The sequence below is a fragment of the Natrix helvetica genome, assembly GCF_964273705.1.
Source record: "Natrix helvetica genome assembly, chromosome: 1".
In the NCBI taxonomy this organism is placed as follows: domain Eukaryota; kingdom Metazoa; phylum Chordata; class Lepidosauria; order Squamata; family Natricidae; genus Natrix; species Natrix helvetica.
The window spans coordinates 196,574,837-196,593,876 of NC_138548.1; the positions used below are offsets into that span (position 1 = coordinate 196,574,837).

The 19,040-nt window shown below is 46.4% G+C and overlaps 1 protein-coding gene across 2 annotated transcripts; it reads left to right on the forward strand.

The window, feature by feature from the left end:
* The first annotated feature begins 5,645 nt into the window (after positions 1 to 5,645).
* Positions 5,646 to 17,463, forward strand: CCNQ (cyclin Q). Of its 2 annotated transcripts, none has more exons than XM_081953176.1 (6): positions 5,646 to 5,879; positions 7,404 to 7,515; positions 9,120 to 9,303; positions 11,449 to 11,581; positions 11,761 to 11,988; positions 17,050 to 17,463. In XM_081953176.1, exons 2-6 carry the CDS (start codon positions 7,428 to 7,430, stop codon positions 17,134 to 17,136), a joined length of 720 nt encoding a protein of 239 aa, XP_081809302.1. In that variant the 5' UTR covers positions 5,646 to 5,879; positions 7,404 to 7,427; the 3' UTR covers positions 17,137 to 17,463. The 2 variants fall into 2 exon arrangements, with proteins under 2 accessions (XP_081809302.1, XP_081809301.1); XM_081953175.1 differs by having other exon boundaries at positions 5,647 to 6,070.
* The last annotated feature ends 1,577 nt before the right edge of the window (positions 17,464 to 19,040 follow it).

The window sequence follows — 19,040 nt, forward strand, 5'->3', positions numbered from 1 at the left end:
AATCATGTTTATACTTATATCTGTTATCTAATTCATGCTTGATGAAATAAACAAAGTAAATAAAATGATCTTCCTGTGGAATTCAGTATTTCACCCTTGCACGTTGGTGAAAAACAGCCTCTGCTGAACTCGAGAGTCAAATGAGTGACCATTTTACTTTTTTTGCAGCAAAAACTGGCATAGTGCACCTTATTCACTAACAAAAGCTATCAAAGAAAAATGCACTAGGCCGTATTCACATTTAGGCTGTATTCGCATTGGTTTAAACAAAGATGACTGGTTAAGCATAGTTGGCAGGATTTCCCCAACATCCCAGTTAAATTTATTTATTTTTATTTAGTTTGTCAAACATGTACGAGATAACAGGTATAAGTATAAACATGGACATGAACACAGGAAATGGGTTCGAATAAATGGGGATAATTGGACAGGGATGTTAGGCACGCTGGTGCGCTTATGCACGCCCCCTTTACGGACCTCTTAGGAATGAGGTGAGGTCGACAGTAAACAGTCTAAGGTTAAAGTTATGGTGGGGGGGTTGAGTTGTAACTGTTAGATATTAGCATATATCGTGGCAAGTCTCCCCTCTGGTCCGCTGCTACAGCGGGAAACAGGTATCGTTCTGATTGGTCGAGGGGCGTACCCGATCCCTATAAAAGAGGAACCCTCCGACCACAGAGCAAGCTGGATCACTACTACTACTAATAAAGAGCTGTTAAGTCACTTCGTGTCCGCAGTCTGTCTCTCGTTGCCCAGATCTAACATTGGCGACGAGGATGGGATCGAGAGGCAGATAGGATGAAGAACGCTACCTCCAGAATCTCCGGATTTGATCCAGCCCAGGAATTCGGCAGAAATTCCGGCAGCCATCTCAGATCACCGCAGCGCGGCAAATTCAAACAGAGAAGATGGCGATGCATGCTCCCCCCGCTCCTTTCGACCCAGCAACCGACGAATGGGAAGCCTTCATGATTCGTTTCGAGTGTTTCCTCGAAGCGAACGAATACACGGGGATCACCGACGCGAGGAAGAAAAACATCTTCCTCGGCTACTGCGGAAAGGAAGTCTTCAATACGGCCAGAGACCTCACCGCGCCTACTCCAATACAGGCAGTATCGTGGACAACGTTGCAACAGGCCCTGCAAACTCATTATGCGCCAAAACCTTCCCGCCATGTCTGCCGCAAGGAATTCAACACGAGGAACCAGAAGGCGGGAGAATCCATAAATCAATATGTTGCAGCCCTACGAAAAGCAGCAACTCACTGCGAGTTCAGGGATCTGGACGAGCACATCTTAGCGCAGCTCATCTGTGGGTTAAGAGACATTTCACTACAAAAGAAGCTGTTGGCAAACCCGAATTTAACCCTACAGATAGCGCTAAACGAAGCAAGAGCGTCAGAGTCAGCGGAGAAATCATCGGTGACCATACAACGAGGGGCCAACGTAAACCAGCCAGCACCAAGACAAACCAGAGTACACTACGAGGACACAAGCCCCGACTACGAGAATCCCGAGTTCGAGGACAGTCACATGATGCAGAGCAGTCACTTGAGGCCTGGGGGGAGACCCGGATTCCGTTTGCCGCCCTGCGCAAGTTGCGGAGGGAATCACCCCAGGTCTACTTGTAGGTTCAGGAACATTGTTTGTTCGCACTGCAACAAACTTGGGCACATCGCACGAGTGTGCCGGAGCGGAGTCCCTGCCTCACGGCAGCCACCCATGTACCGCCAACAGAAGCCCAACCCAGGGGCTTGGCGAAATCAAAAAGGGCGCCCAGAGAGAAATCCACAAGTGTTTACCCAGAGAGAAAATTTCCAAAGAGCTGAGCGAGCGTATCCCCAGAGAGATTACTCACAAAGAGCTGAAAGAGCGTTCTATCAAGACGCTCAACGAGAGTATTTTCAGGATGTAGACGATGAGATAGAGTTGACCCAGAGAGAGGAGTTGCGAACGTATCTCACCACAATACATCAGGTCCGCCCTAAGCGGCCAAAAAGGCTGAGAGTCACAGTCCTCTTGGAGGGCTCACCTTGCGAGCTAGAAGTTGACACAGGATCGACCCTGACGATTATTTCATGGGCATCCATGAAACAGGCTATCCCTAGCCTCAGAAAGAGCCAACTACGCGCTCCAGACGTCCTGCTACGAGACTACCAGGGGAACCAAGTCCCCATCGTGGGCCAAGGCACATTCCAAATCCGTTTCAAGGACATCGAAGCCCAGCTGCCCGTGACCATCGCCAGTGCGCCATTACAGAACTTTCTGGGGCTTGATTGGTTTGAAGCCCTGGGGTTAGAAGTCACCGGAATCAACGCCGTGAGAAACAGCAGCGCTGAACAGATTTTTAAGGAGTTCGAGGATGTGTTCAAACCCGGTCTTGGTAAGTATGTGGGTAAACCGATATCATTCAATTTAGACCCCAAAGTGGCGCCAATCCGACTTAAACCGAGACGAGTGCCTTTTGCACTCCGCCCAAAAATAGATAAGGAAATAGATAAGTTAGTGGAGCAAGGAATCCTTGAGCCGGTGGATCACGCGCGCTGGGAAACACCCATCGTGACCCCAGTCAAACCAGACGGATCAGTCCGCATCTGCGCGGACTATAAATGCACAATTAATGTCGCGCTACAACAGAGCGCATATCCTGTACCTGTAGTACAGCACTTATTGCACTCGTTGGGGCCAGGAAAGGTATTTGCTAAGTTAGACATGGCACAAGCTTACCAGCAACTGCCAGTTGATAGCGCCACAGCGGAGGCCCAAACTATAGTGACGCATAGAGGAGCATTCAAATGCAACCGGCTACAATTCGGTGTGAGTATTGCCCCAGGATTGTTCCAGAGCGTCATGGAACGACTTTTGCAAGGGATACCAGGAGTCGTCCCCTATTTTGACGACATCTTGGTGTCCGCTGCAAACCAGGAGCAATTAAATAAAAGAGTCAGAACTGTTTTGGCCAGAATCAGAGAAAAGGGTCTCCGCCTCAAAAAGGAAAAATGCCAAATTAACGTGCCTAGCGTAGAATTCCTGGGATATAGAATCGATGGTCAGGGAATACACCCCACTTCAAAGAAAATTAAGGCGATCCAGGACGCCCCCACACCACGAAACCAGACCGAGTTGCAGGCTTTCCTCAGACTACTTAACTTCTACAGCGTTTTTCTGAGGCAGAAGGCGACCGTTGCTGAGCCACTACACCGTCTGCTCCAGAGGAACGCACCATGGAAATGGGGACGATCCGAAGCTGCAGCTTTCGCCGGGGTAAAGCGCCTGCTCACCACTGACTCACTGCTTGTCCAATACAGCCAGACCCTACCGCTGGTATTGACCTGCGACGCATCACCCTTCGGAGTTGGAGCAGTCCTCAGCCACAGGATGCCCGACGGAAAAGAAGCGCCCATCGCCTTCTACTCCAGAACTCTTTCATCGGCCGAAAGGAATTACAGCCAAATGGACAGGGAAGCGCTGGCTGCTGTAGCTGGAGTAAAACGTTTCCACGAATACCTCTACGGCCGCGATTTTGAACTAATTACAGATCACAAACCGTTGTTGGGACTTTTGGCGGGAAACCACCCCACTCCGGTCTCCCTTTCTCCACGTATGACCAGGTGGACTGTTTTCCTGGCTGCGTACTCATACAAATTGATTCATCGACCGGGCGCCACTCTCGGACACGCAGACGCACTCAGCCGTTGCCCATTACCTGACATTCTGCCAGACCCCACTCCAGAAGTACCGGTATTGCTCATTGACTGTTTGGACTCTGGACCGGTTTCTTCATACGACGTTGCAAGGTTCTCCTCTAAAGACAATTTAATAAAGCAAGTTCAAACTTGGGTTTGGAGGGGGTGGCCGAAGGGAAACGTGGGCCCGGAATTCAAAGTGTTTTGGTCAAAACGGGACAAACTCTCAGTGTTGCAAGGTTGTTTATTGTGGGGGGATCGAGTTGTTATTCCGTATGTTTTACGTAGGAATGTATTAGATGCTTTACATGTGGGTCATCCGGGGATTGTTAGAATGAAGGCGTTAGCAAGAAGTTACGTTTGGTGGCCAAACATGGACAAAGAAATAGAGGAGTGGGTGGCCACTTGCGACCCATGCCAGGAATCGAGACCAGCACCCCCGGAAGCGCCCGCCACAGAATGGGAGAAACCTAAAGCACCCTGGTCGCGAATACACATCGACTTCGCAGGGCCATTCCAAGGTCAGACTTTCCTTATAGTTGTGGATGCATACTCAAAATGGCTAGATGCAGTCCTAATGACTTCAACCACGGCAGAGGCAGTCATTAAGGTTCTACTGCGACTTTTCGCCACCCATGGCCTGCCCGACCTCCTGGTCTCCGATAACGGGCCCCAGTTCACGGCCATGCAATTTGAGACATATTTAGCAGGTCAGGGAATTCGGCACGCCCTTGTCGCGCCATTCCATCCGGCATCAAATGGACAGGCGGAGAGAATGGTACGATTCGCAAAAGAGGCCCTCGCTAGGATGGGTCCAGGTGATTGGCAAACACGCATTGATCATTACCTTTTAATTCAGCATATCACCCCAAGCGCAACGACGGGTAGGAGCCCCGCTGAACTACTCATGGGCCGCCGTCTACGGTTTCACCTGGACCGTCTTCACCCAAATTACTCTGCCACAGCTCCCCCAGACTCCACAAGCAAAATTCGGTCTTTTAGCATAGGGGATTCAGTATACGCCCACAACTATGCAGGGGGAACATTGTGGATGCCGGCAAAAGGTCATTGGCATCACGGGTCCACGATCGTATCTGCTGGAACTGGAAGATGGGCGGAACTGGAAAAGGGACAACGATCAACTTCGGGGTCGCCTAGCACACTCAGACCTTCGAAACGAAGACGAGATTTTCCTGCCTACAGAAAGTCAGCCACGCGAGAGCTCAATCATAGAAAACTACGACACCTGCGAACCAACTTGGAACAAGGAAACACGCACGAAGCAGAGTAAACCCCAGGCAACGAAACCGAGGAGACTCCAGAACGCCCTAGCAACGAGGGCACGAAACCTCCCGAACGTGGAACAGGAAAAGCATCCGATCCGGAAACCATTTCTGACCAACCAGAACCACGACGTTCCTCCCGAGTAAGGCAACCCCCCACATACCTAAAAGACTATGTTACCTACCGCAACGTTCCGTCTAGGAGGGGAGGGGTGTTAGATATTAGCATATATCGTGGCAAGTCTCCCCTCTGGTCCGCTGCTACAGCGGGAAACAGGTATCGTTCTGATTGGTCGAGGGGCGTATCCGATCCCTATAAAAGGGGAACCCTCCGACCACAGAGCAAGCTGGATCACTACTACTACTAATAAAGAGCTGTTAAGTCACTTCGTGTCCGCAGTCTGTCTCTCGTTGCCCAGATCTAACAGTAACGCTCTGTATACGCAATAGTTTTAAACACAGCCAAGGAATTTTTTGGGGGGGTTCATACAATAGTGCTATTTGTAACGAAATGTTTTTACAAGGCTATTCACAATACCATTCCCATTGCGTACGATGCAAAAGAAACGAAACGAAACAAAACCGGAAAACAAAAGGCCAAGAACGTTCTCTTCCATTGATCGATTATTCCGCGAAGCACTGCGCACGCGCGAGAGTGGCCCGCCGAACGCCATCCTCCACGCAAAGGGGCAGCGCTGGTTGGAGCGCGCGCCCTCGCAGGCCTCTCCCACGTGACGACGCACGTGGGCGCTCGGCCGCCGCTGCTTCTGCGTCTCGGCGGCGGGGTGGGAGTCTCCTCTTTGCGCCTCGTCCCGGGTGTTTCGGGGGTGACGGTCGAAACCGGAGGACGAAGCCCAACGCGACTACCGAGAAGGACTCCCCGCTCTGGTTCTCTCAAGCCGAGTTAAAGGGTAGAGAGCAAAAGCCGGGGGAGACATGCCCGAGGGTGGTCCGGGAGTGGCTGTGAACCGGGTACGAGTCGCCAGGAGACCACCGGGACAGAGACTGAGCAGGAAGGGGCTCGGCGGCGCCTCTCGTGCTCTCTTCCCTGCTCGTGCCCGGGGCGCCAATCGTCCGCCAGCCTAGTGGCCGAGCGTAGTAGGTGAGATCCAATGCAACCATCTCCTGCAGGGGGAACCAAATTCATGACGGCGCGAAAGTTTCGACTTCTGGCCGGTCCTGAATACAGCCTCCAGGTCTGGAAAGATAGGGATGGGGGGGTCACCCTAGGATAAGGATCCCCAGCAAACGGTCGGCGCAAACGAGCGAAGCCCCCATCCGTGGGATGGAGGCAGCACGCAAAACCACGCCCCCTCCGGTCTTTGGTGCCCAAGAGGTTGAGGGCACCCCTTAGGTGCAGATGTTGGGAATGGCGACGCTGATGTGTCCTGGCCAAACTGACTATGCTCATTTTGTCTAAGAATCATGGTAGCTCATTTCAATGGCAGGTGGAGGACCCCAGATTGAAGAACACTTCCATAGGGTCTGTTATAACTAGGCATGATCTGCTCCCCCCCCCCCCCATGATTCATTCTCAGGATTTTGTAAATAATGAAAACACAGTTATCTTTGATTTTATAAGATGATAGATAACAGATAGATAGATACACACACACACACACACACACACACACACAAAACCTGTTAGAAGAGGAAGTTATTGTACTCATTTATGGTGTATAATGCCTATAGTATTATAGAGCTCATTTGATGTATTTACCGTTTCTACCCATCAAACGGTTATTAAATGATCTTTCTGTGTCTCTTTCCTCCTTCGTCTTTTTCAAAATGTTACTGTTGAGGACCTATCCCCTTAAAAATTAACACTGCTATTTTTGTGTGCAGAACTAATGGCACAGTTGCAGTAGCCTTTAAATAAATGATTCAATTAATTATATTATAACATCAGACTGCATCAATTCAGCCATTGTCTGCAATCCCCAGACTAAAGCTCCGCAATCTTTGGTCCACTTCTGCCAAAGATCTCTGTGTAAAACATATTGCTGTACTATTCACCCTTTCCCTTAAATGTAGATTCAGAAGAATATTAGCCAGTGTTCAGAGGAAGTATGTAAGTTTTAATATTCCACAGGCTCAATAGGGTTGCGAATGCTAGTGCTACAGTCCTTCCTCCTAGGAGTTCTATAGTGCTCCTACCCCATATTTCTAGTTGGTTCTATAAGAAGATGGAAAGCTATTATCTTTCTTCCACAAGTGTCCTTCAATTTATTGAGAAAATGTAACTCTTCCTAGATTATCTTCACCCTGGAGTAGAAAACATGGGTAGCTGGCGTTTGAGTTTCAGTTAAAAAGTGAAACGAAGTAGAATATGGTTAATAGCAACTTGTGAGGAGAGTTTTGTTTGTAGAGAGAATAATATGTGTTTTGTAAAGAGAGTTTCCTAAATTGACTGTCTGTTTCTCTTGCTTATGCAGATCCTCTGAGACTAACCAACATCCATGAATCCCACTAGGCTGCATGAAACCAGCCAACTATCTGCAAATGTCAGAATTCACTTCAAAGTCTGCAGGTTCATCATGGAAGCAGGTGAGCTAAGAGTTGCTACTGCTGATTAAAATATCTCCCTTCCTTGGTTAGTAATGTCCAATTCCTATGAAAAAGGATTTGCTGTATTGGGAGAAAGTGCCAATCTGTGAGGCACTTGGAGTTAGAGGGACTTACTGGATAGGCCTAAAGTCAAAGACAGTGCAAGATGTTAGATTGGTGGCCTTCATGAAGTAATGTGAAATAGATATGACTTACTCTATTTCTTATTTAGTTTTAGTCATGTCTGATACTTGAGTAGACACATGCAGACATTTCCAGTGTGTTTGCATTTATTTATGAGAATTCTAGAAAGTGGGAACTGGTTTATTTTTGATGGAGGAACTGGATAAAAATACTTGGATTTTGAACCATTACAACTCCCATTTTCCTAGAATCTTAGCTGTGTTGTTTGGAAGTGTTGTTTCATATTCTACTAGGCCTCAAGTCTCGCATTCCTAAACAGCTTTACAATGAAAGTTCTCCAAGTAGACAGATCTTGTCAGTTTCTATTAATTTCAACTTTCATTAATTTTGTGTAAATGAACTTCCTGGTGGGCTTTACCAGGGATGAAATTCAGCAGGTTCTGACAGGTTCTGGAGAAAGGGTAGCAGAAATTTTGAATAGTTCGGAGAACTGGCAAATATCACTCTGGCTGGCCCCAGAGTGGGGTGGCAATGGAGATTTTGCAATATCCTTCCCCCAGGAGTGGGGAGGGAATGGAGATTTTGTAGTATCCTTCCCCTGCCACATCCACCATGCCATGCCCATAGAACCGGTAGTAAAAAAAATGAATTTCACCACTGGGCTTTACCTTACATTCTCTGCTTGTAGTCAGGTCATCTCTGAGTCAAGAAGTTGTGTCTCGATTCATTCTTCCTTATTTTTTCATGAAATTCCTTGCTGAATCTCCTGTAAGGCTGTAAGAAAACCAAAAGTATGCATATAGACTGGGTGAAACCAGGCTTAATAGCAATAACTGTGAGAGGGATCTTGGAGTCTTAATGGACAACCAGTTAAATATGAGCCAACAGTGTGCTGCAGCAGCCAAAAAAGCCAATGCAATTCTAAGTTGCATTTATAGAGGGATACTGTCAAGATAAAGTACTAATACCACTCTATAAAGCCTTAGTAAGACCACATCTAGAATACTGCATCCAGTTTTAGTCACCACACTATAAAAAACATGTTGAGACTCTAGAAAGAGTGCAGAGAAGGGCAACCAAGATGATTAGGGAATAGAGGCTAAAACATACGAAGAACGGTTTCTGGAACTGGGCATGGCTAATCGAGTGAAGAGAAGGAACAGGGGAGACATGATAGCAGTGTTCCAATATTTGAGGGGCTGCCACAGAGAGGAGGGGGGTCAAGCTATTTTCCAAAGCACTTGAAGGTCAGACATGGAATAATGGATGGAAACGGAACCATTGGAACAGCTTTGCCTTCAGAAGTTGTGGGAGCTTCATCACTGGAAGCTTTCAAGAAGAGACTGGACTGCCATCTGTCAAAAATAGTGTTGGGTCTCCTGCTTGGGTGGCGGGTTGGACTAGATGACCTACAAGGTCCCTTCCAACTCTGTTAATCTGTTAATCTTTTCTGCTAACAGGTGTGAAGTTAAACCTGCGCTCTGTCCCTATTGCAACAGCGTGCACCATTTATCACCGATTTTTTATGGAGGTGCCTCTGGAGCCATATGATCCTTACTTGGTAGCTATGGCTGCACTGTATCTGGCTGGGAAGGTAGAAGAACAGCATTTGCGGATAAGAGACATCATCAATGTGAGCCACAGGTAATAAGCATTGGGATCAGGATATGTAGTTACGAAGGGCAGGCTGGATGTATGAGAAGTAGCTGCTTAGATTCAGCAAAACCAGCTTCCTACAGCTTGGCATTTCCCATTGCAAAGAGAACCTCTACTACAGTAAAAATAGTCATTGAATCAAGGAATGGGTAGCCAGGTGGACCTGGCGATTTTCAAAATTTGGAATTTCCAGTATTTGGTCATACTAGTTAGGAATTCTGGCTATAGCATCCCCCACATACTTGGAAGAATAGCGAATTGAAGAAGATTGGGTTAGATCATAGGTCCACTAGCTTTAAATTATAATGCACGTTATCCCTTATCTGATTCTTTAGTTCCAACTCTGCTAAGTCATCTTAATACACAAGACTTCTTTGTAAGATTCAGAAATCCCAAAAGACCTTGTGGATTAGGAAAAGACCTCATCCATTCTTATTTTGGTCAGGTTTTCTCAGAAAGTCCATAAATAGAACAGGAAAATTACACTTTTCTGCTTTGAGTTGTCCTGAACAATTGTTATTCATTGCCTCTGAGCCCAGGAGATCTAAACTGTAAATATCATGTAAGCCAAATGTCTTTTCTACATCTTGTGATGTGAATTCCGTAAGCTGTTTCAAGCTGTAGGATATACCAGTGCACATTATAGTCATTAGGTAAACCTAAGTTTTAATATAGAACTTAGTGGGATTTGGCAGAATCTCCTAAACCTGCAGAGAGCTCAGACTTCTATTAAAAAAAAAGATGAGCTTGGACAGCCAAGATTATCTTCATGAAGTAAGATGGATGCATAGGTCTAACTCAGGGGTGTCCAAACTTGGGAACTTTAAGACTTGTGGACTTCAACTCCCAGAATTCCCCAGCCAGCCATTCAACTTCAACTCCCAGAATTCCCCACCCAGAATTCCCTAGCCACCCATGCTGGCTGGGGAATTCTGGGAGTTGAAGTCCACAAGTCTTAAAGTTCCCAAGTTTGGACACCCCTGGTCTAACTGAACTTCAAAATGATAATAGTTCTGGAAAAAAACTTGAAATTCTATGAAGAACCCGAAGCTTAGCTTTTTATCTGCCCAACCCCTCCTCCCAGTTACATTTTCTTACCTTTATTCTAGATGAAGAAAGCAGAATTGGGCAAAAGTTCTACGTTGCAGGGCCAGCTTCAAACCTCAGTCATAATAACATTGGGGAGCTTTGAGTCCATTGTTTTACCTAACTGTTCTCAGAAGGATAAAGTATGAGGAGAGGATTGCTATGTATACTATATGTTCCTCCTGGAGATGAAGTGGAATCTGAACCAAATGATTATGTTTGTAAATAGCTTCCAAGCCTTTTATGAATTAGCTGAAGGTTGTTATATGTTGAATTGTAAGATGGTGTGGGAGGGGATGTTTCTTCCCTAGTGATTAGCAAAGCTGACCGGAAGGAAAATATTTTCCTGGCTTTATGGCAATTTATTTCTACTTTCTAATACAAGTAGTCCTCAACATACAACCTTAATGGAGTCTGCCCACTGCAGTCATATGTTGTAATGGTTGTAAAATGGGTTGGGCCACTTCACCAACTCAATTTTACAACATTTTTTTGTGGCAGTTGTTAAATGAATGCAGCAGTCATAAATGTCGATTTACTGGATGTATGTGCTGGTTTTTGGCAAAACAATAGTGGAACATGGGCATGTAACCGTAGAATGCTGCAAATGGCCCTAAATGTGGCCATATTGCTGAGTGTCTAAGGTTGGGGTTATGTTACTGTGGAGGGGACCCAACCGTAACTCCTCTTTTTCTGGTCTGTTGTAACTTCAAAGGGTTGCTAGGTTGCTTTTATGAATTAGCTAAATAATGTCATATATTGAACTGTAAGGTGGTGTGGGGGAGGTCGTAAATCGTAAGTCAAGGACTACCTGTAATTATATATTATAGCAATAACTTGGGATCCATGATGAATTTTCAAAAATAAATACATCTGCTCTATCAAATAAAATTTATTCCTGTTAAAAATGTCCTTCATAAATGAGCCAACCTATCAGAAAGCCATAGAAGATTGTAGGGTCACCATTAACTTGGGAGCTCAGACGAAGGCTCAAGTCAACTTACTTGCAAACAGAAACTTTTCAGCGTTTTTCTCTACTCCTCTCAGGTACTTGCATCCTCGGAGTGACCCCCTGGAGCTGGACACACATTTCTGGGAGCTGAGAGACAGCGTTGTCCAGTGTGAGCTGCTCATGCTACGTGTGCTCTGCTTCCGTGTCTCCTTCCAGCACCCCCATAAGGTCTAGGCTACATAGTAGGGACATAAGATAGAAATGGGGTGCATGAAGTACATGGGGGGGGGAGGGGTTAAATCTTTACTTCTCTGCCTTTAGGACAGGAAAAGTTGATACCAGGTTTTTTTCCTTCTCCACCCCCATGTTTTCAGTTACTCCTGAAAGATGTCCTTTTCTTTATGCAGTACCTTCTCCATTATTTACTGTCCCTGAAGCACTGGATGAATCGGCATAGCTGGGAGCGGACCCCAGTGGCGGCGGCAGCTTGGGCTCTGTTGCGGGACAGTTACCATGGACCCCTGTGCCTTCAGCACCCTCCACAGCATATTGCTGTGACAGTCCTCTACCTTGCTCTGCAGTGTTACGGAGTGGAAGTACCTGCTGATGCTGAAGCAGAGCGGCCGTGGTGGCAGGTAAGGGAGGCAGGGTGGGAAGTGAACAGCTCAAAGGCGTTCTGTGTCCTTCAGCTCTAATTGGCTCAGGTTTTAGAGCTGGTCTGCGTGGGGTTTTGTTTATACGGTTGCTTGCTTATTTATTTAGCATCCTTGCTTCACAGCCTCTGCACTTTACACTGAAATGTGGGTAGTGCAGTTTCTTAGATATTAAGTCACTGCTATCACCTGACCTGCACCAGAAGTGGAAAACCTCCCACTGATCTCCCAGCTGTTTCTTTAATCAGCCTATGCAATCAGCCTTTCCATATTAGGAAAAATTTTTGAAGCAGTATTCAATAACATACCAAAAACAAAGCAAATGTTAAACTACATACAATCCTTATCTTACATATTTTTTAAATCCGATCCCTTAGTTAAAAAAAACAAAACCTATGATGCTGCCTGGTATCTGTCAACCCAAACCAGCATTATTCAGGTTTAGGAAAAGCACACAGACAGAGAAAGATACAAAATCCTCAATTCTGGTCTATGCATTCTGGCTGTGTTCATATGTCCTGTTGAGCGGTAGGTGGTTTTAAACAAATTTCCTTAAACAAACCCTAAAGGTAAAGGTTCCCCTTGTACAGATGTGCTAGTCGTTCCAGACTCTAAGGGGCTCATCTCCGTTTCTAAGACGGAGAGCCAGCACTGTCCGAAGACGTCTCCGTGGTCATGTGGCCAGCATGAGTAAATGCCAAAGGCACACTGAACAGTTACCTTCCCACCATAGGGAAATACGACCTGTCCTGAAACTAAAGCCTTGCCACATATTTCGGGTGGGCAAAAATATTAGCCCCCCCTGAAAATAAGCCCCCTGGACAACCCCCCCCTCCGGCCAGGCAGAGCACCGCTCGCCAACCTAGCGGTATCCTGAAGGCACCAAGCCGCGGGGACGAGGTGGGGGGCAAAGGCACTTGCATTGCTTGGTGTTTTCGGGGTACCGCTAGGTCGGTCAGCGGCGCTGTGCCCAGCTAAAGAGGGGTTGCCGGGTAGCTGCTCTCTTGCGACTGGGCTCCCGAAGAGCCGGGCACAGCCTCGGGTTCGAATGGCTGTGTTGCGCTGTCGCAGCAGCAACACAGCAGCCATGAGGTGACTGTCAGGGGAAAAATGCCCTGGGTATCTGAGATCAATGGACCGTGGCTGATTCCCTTCCGCATATCTTTTGAGATATTGAGAAAAATAAAAGTCTTCAAAAGTATTCTAATTAATAAACAAACTTTAATAATAAAATAATAAAAGTAAATGAAACAGAAAATAACTAATGGTTACATTTTGATAATGAAAGCTACGTCTGCTAAGCTGGCAGCCAAACAAAGAAGAAAGGAATTTTAGTTCTGGAATGTGTAAACGCATGCGTAATAAATCACTTTCAGATAAGAACTTTTTGTTTTATGACCTGCGCAATAAAGCTTTCTTAGTTTAACTCTTGAATGTCAGTTTAGGCAGTTCAGGCCTAGCAAACTTTTTAACATCGTGACAGTGACCATGCTCCCTGGCAACCACCTGGCAACCCCCCTTTCCAGCCGGGCACAGCGCCGCTGACCGACCTAGCGGTGCCCAGAAGGCACCAAGCAAGGCGAGCGCCTGTTCGCTGCCCTCCGCCTCCCATGGCTTCGGAATGCCCCTAGGTGAGTGAATGGGGCTCTGCATGGCTGGAGAGGGGGGTTGCGCGAGCGGCTTTTCCGCTCCCCGCTCGTGTGACTCGCAGGGTCATGATGCCCTTGGCTAACTACAGTACCTGCAGAGCCAGGGCATCTCCCCTGCTGGCGCCGCCTACCGCTTTTTTTTTTTTTTGCGGCTTTCAAAGCACGGAGGACGGATGCTGCTCTGGGAGTACGCTCTATGGTAGCGTACAACCATAGAGCGTACTCCCAGAGCGGTATCCTGCCTTCATGCTTTGGAAGCCGCAACGGAGGATGGATGCCGCTCTGAGAGCCCGCTCGCAAGAGGGCAGCTGCCCGGCAACCGAAAAACAATAAGCCCTCCCCTTTAATAAGCCCAAGGCCATATTTCGTGGGTTAAAAAAATATAAGACCCTGTTGTATTTTCGGGGAAACACAGTACTTGCATTTTTACATGCTTTCAAACTGCTAGGTTGTCAAAAGCTGGGACAAGTAACAGGAGCTCGCTCTGTTACATGGCATTAGGGAGTCAAACTGCCGACCTTTCTGATCAACAAGCTCAGCGTCTTAGCCACTGAGCCACCGCATCCCCATGAACAAACCCTAGGTTGCACTTAATGTGTATAATCGTGACATGGTTAGCTGAGAATGGAGACTAGACCCATTCAAGAATTATCCAGGGTTCCAAATGTTTCAGGAGTTAGGATTAGGGTTAGCTGTTCCTAGATACCCCACTGCACGTGGGTTGATTGTGTTTTCTGTAATTCTGCTCCAGTAACAAGCTAGGGATTCTGCTGCCTTCCTAGACACCCTGCTGTCCAACAATCTTACCGAGCTTCTAGATCTCATTGTGGGGCTAGCGTTGAACGGATTCTTATGCAGGATAACTCAATTTCCATGCTCTGAGGATGGGATCTGGAATAACATGGGAATTCATGGCTTCAACGGCAATGATGTAATTAGTACTTTGTCATGCTCCTTTTGTAGTTCATTTCCTTTAGGGACCTCAGCAAGGGTGGAAGATTGATTAAAATGATCTGCCCTGGAAATTGTATTTATCTGCTCTGTTTCCATCTCATACCTGAGGATTTTGTCAGTATTTGTGGTAGATAGCTTTGTTACAAGTCTTGTCGTTCTTTGAAATGTGAAGTTAATGAGGGCTTTGGGCATGAATCCTAGTAAGACAGAATTGTTATTCTGTCTTAAGACACATAATCATTCACTGCCTTTGGATAGTGTTGCATTCCCTCTGAAGAGGTAGGCTCAACTTGGGAGTTCTCCTGGATTCATGGTTTCTCCTAGAAGGTTAGGAAGAGCCTTTGCCCAGCTCTGAATGTTTTGCCAGTTAAGGTGCCTATCCCCTTTTTAAAGTGAAAGCTTAGCATCTGTTATTCATGCCCTCATTATGTCAACATTGGATTACTGGAACTGTTCTCTATTTGGAGCTGTCTTTACAGACTACCTGGAAATTGCAGTTGGTACAGATTGTGGAAGCCCACATGTTGGCAAGTGAGAGCTTCTATAGCAGAGTTAAATCTGCATTGTAGGGACTTCAATGGTTGCCGGTATGATTTTGAGGACTTTCAAGAAGCTCGACTTCACCTATAAAGCCACTCTGTGGCTTGGGCTCCAATCGCAGATAGAATCTGTCTGTCCTATTTGATCAGTTTGCAGGGGATGCTCTTGTCCCTGCTCCTTGGGAGGCGGAGGAGACAGGTCCTTAGATGGAACTGGGGTTTCTTGGTGGTCTTTCCCCAGTTCTAGATATTTCAGGAAAACTGTGAAAATCTGGTTTTTCTGTTGAGCATTTGAGGCAGGCGATGTTGGCTGAAGGTGATGTTGTCATTTCTCATAATGTTTTGAAATATGGAAGTTTTAACCTTATGTCAGCCAACCAGGGTTGTTGAAGTATGTGAATTATAAATTATAGAAGTAAACACCGACAATTCAATAAGACATAACCTAGCCATGATTGTGAACCTGTGGCACACGGAACCATATTTGCCAGCACGGCAGCCCTTGGCAGGCCTCAGCTCTGGCGTGCATGTGCGCACTGACCAGCTGACTTTTGGCCTTCTGGAGGGCTGGGGGAGTCTGTTTTTGCCCTCCCCAGGCTTCAGGAAAGCCTCTGGAGCCTAAGGGCGAAAAACAGACCCAACGGGCAAACTGGAAGTTTGTTTCCGAACTTCTGGTCGGCCCATTGGACCTGTTTTTCACCCTCAGGCTCCAGAGGCTTTCCGGAAGCCTGGGGAGGGTGAAAATGGCTTCCCCGGAAGCCTCCGGAGGGCTGAGGAGGCCGTTTTCACCCTCCCCAGGCCTCAGGAAAGCCTCTGGAACCTGAGGAGGGTGAAAATCCCACCCCCCACATGGGGTCGCTCGTGCATTTGCAGTGGGATAGTCGCTCACACATGCGCAGGTGGGGTCACTCACGCATGCGCAGGTGGGGGGGCACGCGTGTAATAGCTCACATGCTCACAGTTGAGCATGCTGTTAACTGAATAATAAATTTTCGAGTTGTGAAATGAGTTGAGGTAAGTGACCAATACAGCCATGGTTCCTTTGAACTGAATTAAAACATACATGTACTCTGCGGAGCAAATAACATCTATATCATATGCAGAGCAATTTCAGCTACATAAATAACATTGGGCAGGAAAGCTAATCTTCACCCAGTTCAGTGGTCCTAATCCATTTGTTTGCAAAAAGATGAGAGAATCAATCACAGGTCTGCTTTAATTGAGACAATTAGGCTGTATCCTTGCTTAGACTTAGGTTTGCCCCTATCAAAACTCTGGAATCTCACAGATAGAGATGAAGATGAAGGTTAAATGGTAAAACATCGAGAAATTCTGGGAATCATAATATTAGAAAAGCAAACAAAATGTATTTGCATATATGCTTTAGCTTTGTAGAGCCATCTTCTATTGCAGGCATTGGAGCTTCTTTGCAGGATAAGAATAAAAGCCAGTGCTGTGATGCTCAGCAGGGAAGTTGGAAATAGGATTGGAGTTGTTAACGGAATGAGTATTAATTGAGAGAAGCATCATTTTATGTCAGGGCTGTCCAAACTTGGCAACTTTAAGACTTGTGGACTTCAATTCCCAGAATTCCCTAGCCAGCTCTGCTGGCTGGGGAATTCTGGGAGTTGAAGTCCACAAGTCTTAAAGTTGCCAAGTTTGGACACCCCTGTTTTATGTGATGTATTTACACCCATATCTTACGTCCTTTTGCCAACTATGGTCAGGTTGAACGTTTGCATTCTTCAAACCTCTCTTGGTGAGGGAAAGTATGCAAAAAATATACATCCCAATTGGCTACAGGGTACTTTATATTCTGGAAGAGTATTTTGCCTACTTCATCCTGCCAGGATGTTTTTTTCCTGCTTTGCTAAAACTTTTAAATTTCATTTACCTTTTAGGTGTTCAGTGAAGATCTTTCCAAACCTGTTATGGACCAGATAGTCTTGGAACTGATACAGGTCTACACTTTGGATGCAGAGATCTAAGTATACTTCCAGCCGAGGGTCTGTACTGAATTGTCATGTTTCAAGCTGGGATAATGGTGGAAGTATTACTGATGCTTGAAGGGATTGACACCAGAAGCGCATCCTGTTCTTTTGAGACATCCCACTGAACAGCACTGGAGTTGAACAAGTGAAGCATCTTGATAGCCCTGAGAATCTCCTAATAGAATTACTTTCCAGTGGAGAATTCATCTGGACTAATTTTCCATCGCCCACAAAAGAACAATGTTCTAAATTGAAGTTTGTGGAATGAGGAAATGAGTAAAAACGATTCTTCACCTATTTCAAGTAAAATGTGCTGGCAAGATACTTAACTTGTGTTTCTGGAGTAGTTTCCCAAGCCTCAGTGCAATTACTTGTGCTGACCTTGTTGTGAAATTATTTATTTATTAGATTTGTGTGCTGCCCATCTCATCTAGATGCAACTCCAGGCGGCTTACAAACATTAAAAACCAGTAAACATTAAAATGATAAAACAATATATAACAACAATAAAAATTACAGTTAAAAGATGGGGAGGAGGGAAGTGTGAATGGGTAGAGGTCAAATCTTCTCTTAATCCGATAGCCATCTCCAGAATGGATCACCCCTGTTGGGGCCCTCTGCCAACTGGCAGAGTCAGGTCTTCAGGTCCTTTTGGAAGGTCAGTAGGGTGGGTGCAGATCTCACCTCTGGTTGTATGAGTTCCAAATGGCAGCAGCTGCAGCAGAAAAGCCTCTTCCCCTGGACCTTGCCAGCAGAAATTTCTTAACTGACGAGGTCTTCAGCATGTCCCTTTTGCCAGCATAAGTGGGGTGGGTCAAACCCATTGGAGTGAGATGGATCCTCAGATACCCTGGACCTGTGCCCTGGGCTTTAAAGGTGATAACCAACTTGAATTGTAACCAGAAACCAGCCAGCAGCTGATGCAGTTCATGTAAAGGGGTATAATGTGGGTACCCTAAGAGCCACAAAAATTCCCACACCGCAGAATTCTGCACCAGTTGTAGCTTCTGAATACTCTTCAAGGGTAGCCCCATATAGAGCATATTGCAATAGTCTAGGCATGAGCTGACCAGAGCTTGAATGACTTGAGTGGAGGATTCCTGATCTAGGAAAGGTTGCAACTTTGGCACAACACAGAGATGTGCAGGCAGAGGCTGTCCTAGCTACAATTGCCAAGTCCAGGAGAACTCCCAAATCGTGCACTGGGTCTATTTGATGGAGTGTGACCCCACCCATAACTAAAGATGTCAAAGTCCTAGATGTTGAAGCTCCATGCACCCAAAGCCATTCAGTCTCACCAGGGTTTAGTCCCCATCAAGACCCCCACAGCCTCCAGGTACCGTGAGAGGGCAGCAATAGCATCACTTTGGTCACCAGGGTTCCATGTACTGATGACACTTCAACCCATGGTAGTGGTTGCCCTCACCCAGTGGCTTTTTTTGTATGTTAAAAAGGAGTGGAGAAACTACCAAGCCCTGTTGCATCCCACAAAGCAGCCGTGGGCTGGATCTCTTCCTATCAAACTGACTGGGACTGGCCTTGAAGAAGAAAGCCAAACCAGTGCGAGACTGTGTCACCCAACCCCATGCCCTGCATCTGTCCCAAAAGGATAATCTCGATGGTGTCCAAGACCATTTAGAGGTCAAGAAGAATGAGGACATCCCGCTCTTGCCAGAGGTCATCAACAAGTGCAGCCAGTGCTGTTTCTCCTGACTGAAGAGTGTCAAGATAATCCATTTTATCCAAGACCCTCCGAAGGTGCCAAGCAACCACGTTTTGCAAATGAAAATTGTCCAGAGGTGGGATCAAGAGATGATTATTTTTAGGAGGAGGCAAATCAGGACCTCCTTAAAAGGCCCAAGGAACATACCCTCTATCAGTGCTTGAACTTACGTGGCAGT

What these genes read in the sequence shown, in the direction of transcription:
- CCNQ (XM_081953176.1), top strand. Translation starts at nt 7,428, where the DNA reads ATGAATCCCACTAGGCTGCATGAAACCAGCCAACTATCTGCAAATGTC. An exon ending in ATCATCAATGTGAGCCACAG is followed by an intron (nt 9,304 to 11,448) that starts GTAATAAGCATT and finishes TACTCCTCTCAG; the next exon opens with GTACTTGCATCCTCGGAGTG. An exon ending in CCTTCCAGCACCCCCATAAG is followed by an intron (nt 11,582 to 11,760) that starts GTCTAGGCTACA and finishes TTCTTTATGCAG; the next exon opens with TACCTTCTCCATTATTTACT.